Source organism: Diospyros lotus, chromosome 13 (genome assembly GCF_014633365.1).
Source record: "Diospyros lotus cultivar Yz01 chromosome 13, ASM1463336v1, whole genome shotgun sequence".
NCBI lineage: Eukaryota > Viridiplantae > Streptophyta > Magnoliopsida > Ericales > Ebenaceae > Diospyros > Diospyros lotus.
Window position 1 is genome coordinate 13,456,726 of NC_068350.1, and position 6,667 is coordinate 13,463,392.

The 6,667-nt window shown below is 37.5% G+C and overlaps 1 protein-coding gene across 1 annotated transcript; it reads left to right on the forward strand.

Annotated features, from left to right (window-relative positions):
- The first annotated feature begins 3,392 nt into the window (after positions 1-3,392).
- LOC127788056 (uncharacterized) lies at positions 3,393-5,747 on the forward strand. Its single transcript, XM_052316178.1, has one exon. The coding sequence runs from the start codon at positions 3,393-3,395 to the stop codon at positions 5,745-5,747; it is 2,355 nt and encodes a 784-aa protein (XP_052172138.1).
- The last annotated feature ends 920 nt before the right edge of the window (positions 5,748-6,667 follow it).

Sequence of the window (6,667 nt, forward strand, 5' to 3'; positions counted from 1 at the left end):
TTTTAATAATATTTATTCAATAAATTTGATTATTCAGTAAATTAAAAATATTTAATGTTAATATATTATTAAAAAAATATATACATTTTAAAGTTAATGAATTTTGAAATATTTTTTTCCATTACAATAATAAAATATAAATAAATAAATATGTTTTGAGTTTGTTTTTAATGAAAACACTCAAAACAACTTTTTGTTGTTTTGAGTTTTCTTTACAATTTTTTTTTCAAAAATACATTTTTAAAAACAGCAAAAAGAATGCATTTTCATTATTTTAGAAAATTAAAAACTAAAAATAATTTGAAAATAGCAAAGAGAACGCAACTTTTAGTTTTAGGATTTCCCTTATCCCTAGATTTTGACCTAGAGTGATTTCTTCCCCTAGATTTAGATTTCCTATCAGGTCTACCCTTTATTTGCAGGCCTTCTATTGGGGTATGCCTTTTTTCTTTCTTTAGTTTTAGGTCCCTAGACCTCAAAACTTCCAATACATCCTTTAGCGTAAGAGATTGTCTTCCATATTTCATTGTAATTTTAAGATCATTATGTGACTCAGGTAGAGAGTTCAATAAAAGAATTGCTTGATTTTCTTTTGATATTTCTTCATCTATATTGGCTAGAGAAATTATAAGGTCCCCACTTTAAGTACAATTTTTTTTTTATGAGGACCCGACGCCGGCGCAGTAACCAAAAACTCATGGCGACTTCTTCCTTAGAAACCCTGATCGAGAAATTCAAAGAGAAACATCAAAATATTCGGTACCTGCCAGAGTCTTAACGATATAACCATACTTAGCTCACTCATTTCTATCAGCATAAATTTTGCTATTACTTCATAAGTCATTTAACACATTCTTAAACATACATAAGGTTAATTACATGAAACAACCCTATAGCTAACATGATACCCTATCACCATCTTTGCAACAGGATAACAACACCAGGACCTTTGGTTAGGATTGCTTTGTACAAAGTCTAAACCCCCGCCTCATGCACCACCTAGCTTGCCACCCCTCGGTGCCCTGTCTTTATTTAAAATGACGCGAGCAAACATGAACCGCAAGACTTAACAAGCATAAAATAAAATTACAATCAATCAAACTATAAACTGAAATTACCCAACTTACGGTAACATACGATGCAACCCAGGAGCACAAACTTACAATTTCAACAAGAATCAACAGCACTCTCACAAGCATCGCTCTTTCTCACACAATACATCAAGAGTATATAAAAAGATCAAGGGATCAAATCAGATTTAGAGTTTCTGTAACAGAGGGCAGGAGAAGGCGAGAAAGAGTGTAAAAGTATGTGTTATGTCTTCTCCTTATATTCGAGTGTGTATATATATATATATATTTATATAGGTAAAAGGGATGCGGATCAAACGGACATATTACACTGCCACCCGTCAACCATCAGCATTATAATAAAAGGAAAATAACAACACACATATATACATCTCATAAAATACATAAATAAAATTGCAAGCTATTTGAGGCAATTATCTAACATATATCTATCATATGCATATAATGAACGCCGAGAATGGAAGAGTCGCGAAGAAGACGGAAGCTCCTAGGCGCATTGCTTCCATACGCTCTAATAATATACATATATCTTATATATATATATATAGAGAACGAACTTGCTGGACGGAGACGGACGGACGGGGCGGCTTGAAGAAGAAAAAGATGGGGCTCGATCGCGCGCACTGATTCTCTCCTCTTATATTAATCCATATATTATATATCACATATATAAAAATATATATATCTGCCGAGAGAGTTAGTGAGGGAGAGGCTGTGCATAATAATATATTTGCATAAATATATAAATGCTAGACGAACGTAAAGGCCAACAGAAAGTTAGACAACCTTAAGTTCTCGTGATTCAACAACAATATAAATCTGTCACATCTTGTACAACTGCCCAATAATCTCCAGTTTGTTCCATACCTTATAATTCAAAATTCAGTATTTCGGTAACGGCATCTGCTGATTCTGCTCCAATTGTTCAGATTAGAAGGAAATGTCTCAAACAAATGAGATTGAGGAAGCCATTCAACTAAAAGAATTACTGTCCCTAAATTTATTGTCCTCGTATATATTTCAGGATTCAATTCAATGTGTGAAATTGCTATTCTATTGATTGTTGAAATCATAGTCTCCACCTATTTTGTGTATGATAATTCGAATACTTCCTCTTCGTTTATCATTACGCTTCACAAAATTCTGGCACATCAGTCCTCTGCTAGCTACAGAAAAAATAACACTTTCACAAGTGGTATTGCCAACAACCTTTACTGTCTTACAGGGGCGGAGCCAATGTAGGCCCAGTGAGGGCCTTGGCCCTCACTGGGCCTTGGCCCGCCATTGAGTTTGGCCTGCACTCAGGCCCGCTAGGCTCCCTCAAATCAAGCCCTCAATCAATCAAACCCTAGGCTCCCTCACAATCAAACCCTCTCTCGCTCGCCGCCCACGCCCTCTGTTCTTCTCCCTCTCTCGCACCACCTCTCGCCGACTCGCCCTCACTTGCTCGGTTGCTCCGGCCTTCCTCCGTGCCTGCGTCGGATCGGACAACTAGAACCATCGCTGAGGACCGAGGTCGCCGGCGCCGTTGACTCGCTCGCCTCGCTCTCGCCTAACCCTCCTCGGTCGCCGGTCAGTCGCCCTTGCTCTCGCTAACCCAGTAACCCTCTCTCGACTCTCGCTCGCCTTGCTCTCGCTAACCCGACTCGCTCGCCTCTGTCTCCGTCGCTCGCCGCGTCTGCCTCGACGGCTCGGCCCTAGCCCAATCGCCCTCGTCACTGGCTTGGCTTGCCCTTCCGGGCTCCAGCTCCGACCCGGCGACAGGTGACCCGACCCCCTGTCTGTACTGTCGCTGATCATTTTTTTTTTATCCAAGAAGGTAAATTTTTTTATCCCATTTTTAAAATTAGGTGAAGTTAAATTTTGTTAACTGATGGGTTAATTGATGTTTGGGTTTTGTTTTTGAAAATAAATTTGTTAATGTGATGTTAATTGATTGTTAATGTGATGTTAATGTTGGGTTAATTGATTGTTGGATCAATTGCACAGACGCACGTAATTTGATATTTTGATTGTTGGATCAATTGCACAGGCGCACGTAATTTGATATTTTGATTGTTGGATCAATTGCACAGGCGCACGTAATGTGATATTTTGATTGTTGGATCACTTGCACAGGCGCACGTAATTTGATATCAATTGTACAGGGGTACGTAATTTTATATTTTGATTGTTAGATCAATTGCACAGACGCACGTAATTTGGATATTGATTAATTATAATTTACACATATGCACTTGATAAATTTATGAATTTGTGCATTCTCTAATTATCATTTGTTATCTTGAATTTGAAACAGTGATGGATAGATTTTTTAAACGAAAATCTTCGTCGGTTGTAGAAGATGTTGATAGGGAAAAATCAAATAGTGTTACTTTTGATATTACACAACTTCCCACCGATCCTGGACTAAGGATTCCAATTTTGGATTACGATGTTAATATTAGAGATCAAGTCCGAAGAGCTTATATGCAAAAAGGTCCGTGTCAGCCTTTAGATCATGACTTTCCATATAGACCATTTGGACAGACACAAACTAGACGATTCAATCCTGCTTGGTTTAAAGAGTTTGGTAGTTGGTTGGAGTATAGTGTATCAAAAGATGCTGCTTTTTGCTTGTATTGTTATCTATTCAAAACAAGTGTGGGTAAACAAGGAGGAGGCGATGCTTTTGTTAGTGAAGGATTCTCGTATTGGAAAAGTAAAGACAGGCTTAATATTCATGTTGGGGATCATGATAGTGCACACAATAAAGCTCGTATCAAGTGTGAGGCTTTGATGAATCAAGAGCAACACATTCAGTCAGCTTTCTTCAAGCAGTCAAAACAAGTACGAAGTGACTATCGTATTCGTCTTACTGCATCAATTGATTGTATTAGACTTTTGTTGCGACAGGGGCTTTCGTTTCGGGGTCATGATGAATCTGAGAATTCAGAGAATCCAGGTAACTTTTTAGTCCTATTGCAGTTTCTAGGTGATCATAATGATGAGATTAAGGCAGTTACAATGAACAAGGCTCCTTTAAATTGCAAATTAACATCTCCCGATGTTCAGAAGGATATTGTAAGTGCTTGTGCTGCTGAAACGATCAATGCTATTATCAAAGACATTGGGGATTCATTTTTCTCTATTCTAGTTGATGAATCTCGTGATGTGTCAACAAATGAGCAAATGTCAATTGTTTTACGTTATGTGAACAATAGTGGACAAATAAATGAACGTTTTATTGGTCTTGAGCATGTTTCTAGTACTACAGCTCTCTCACTTAAGGCTGCAATAGACAAGACATTTTCTAAATATAACTTAAGCTTGTCTAGATTGAGAGGACAAGGTTATGATGGGGCAAGTAATATGCAGGGTGAGTTCAATGGTCTCAAATCACTTATTTTAAAAGAGAATCCTTGCGCCTTTTACATTCATTGTTTTGCTCACCAGCTTCAGCTAGCTCTTGTAGCCGTGGCAAAGAAGAATACTCCAATTTCTAACTTTTTTCGTTTGGTTGCTGATGTGGTCAATATTGTTGGAGCATCGTCTAAACGTTGTGATCATCTTCGAGAGAAACAAGCAAATATTGTTGCAAAAGCATTGGAGAATGGTGAGATTTTAAGTGGAAGGGGACTTAATCAAGAAACTACCCTTCAGCGTTCTGGTGATACGCGTTGGGGTTCACATTATAATTCTTTGATTAGCTTGCTTGCCATGTTCTCAGCTGTTATTGATGTGCTTGAAATGATTAGTGTTGATGGATCAAATTCTGATCAAAAAGGTGAAGCATATAATTTGTTGGAGTCAATATTATCATTTGATTTTGCATTTAATCTACATTTAATGAGAACTATTTTGGCGATGACAAATGAATTATCAAAGGCATTACAGAGAAAAGATCAAGATATTGTAAATGCAATGGAATTGGTGAAACTATGCAAACAACGACTCCAGTCTTTTAGAAATGATGGGTGGGATTCGTTTGTGCAACAAGTCTATTCTTTTTGTCAGGTGCACTACATTGATGTTCCAAACATGGATGATATGTTTATACGTCGTACAGCTCGTGGTCGCCCACAACGTCAAGCTCCAGAAATAACATATTTGCATCATTTCCGTGTAGATTTATTCTGTGCTGTCATTGATATGCAACTTCAAGAGTTGAATGATCGTTTCTCGGAGGCAAATACCGAGCTGCTTCTTTGTGTAGCATGTCTATGTCCAAAAGATTCATTCTCTGCTTTTGACAAGAAAAGATTGATTCAACTTGCTGAGTTTTATCCAGAAGATTTTTCATCAGTAAATCTCCTAACACTTGATGATCAACTAGAAACTTTTATTTTTAATATGCGCTCTAACAAAGAGTTTGAAGGATTGAAAGGCCTTGGTGATCTTGCAGAGAAGTTGGTTATGACGAAAAAAAACATAATATATCCGTTGGTGTACAAACTTCTGACTTTGGTACTAGTTCTTCCAATTGCTACTGCTACTGTCGAGAGAGTATTTTCTGCAATGAACATTGTGAAGGATAGATTGCGCAATCGAATGGGAGATCAGTGGATGAATGATAGCCTAGTTGTTTATGTTGAGAAAGAGATATTTTCGAACATTGATAATGAAGTTATTATACAACGTTATCAAAATATGAAAAATCGCAAAGAACTATTGTAAGGTATTGAATAAATAATGTTAATCTTTAGCATATTTATATTATTATATTGTTTCTTATTTGTTTCTTTAGTAAGTTGCGCCCTCACTGAATATTTTTTCTGGCTCCGCCCCTGCTGTCTTATATACTAAAATTAATGCCAAATAAACCGAAGAGACTCCACTAAGCAAATTGACTCTGGGGGGGGTTGACGGCGAGCGGTTTTGGCGGGGAGACGGCGGGCGACGATGGTGCGAGCAGGGGTGGCGGCGACGGCAATGCGAGCGACTGTGTGGGGGGCGGACGCTGCAACCCGGTTTGAGAGAGAGAGTGGAGGAGAGATAAAAGTGGGTTTTAGAGTGAGAGACAGAGAGAGAGTGAAAGTGAGAGAGGGTGGTTTTGACAGAGGGAAAGAGAGAGTGAGAGGTGAGGGTGAACTTGTCTTTTACATTAAGGGTTAGATATGTAATTTTGTTAGGATTGTCTAACTTTCTGTCTGCCATTACGTTCGTCTAGCATTATCCGTATCACGGGCAGGGAGAACTTTTCTCCCGCCCATTGCCTCCCCAAAATTATCTTCTCTTGCAGGCAAGCTGCCGCTTACTTTTTGATTTTGCCAATGCCCAGTTTGTCTCCTTCCACAGGCGCATTAAAGGCGCAATTAATGCGCCTGTAATTGCGCCTGTGATACCTGCCGAGAAAGCCAACTTGGCTTTCAATTATCTCAATTTTGACTTTTTAACGATACCGATCAAATCACATTTTAATTTTTATTAATTATTAATTTTATATATAATATATAATATATAATTCGTATAACAATTATATAATTAATATTATATAAAAATTAATTACATATAGAACTTTTCTCATTTTTATTATTCTGTCAAAATTACCATTAACTATTAATAATATTTTAATTAATTATTTAACTCTTAACGAT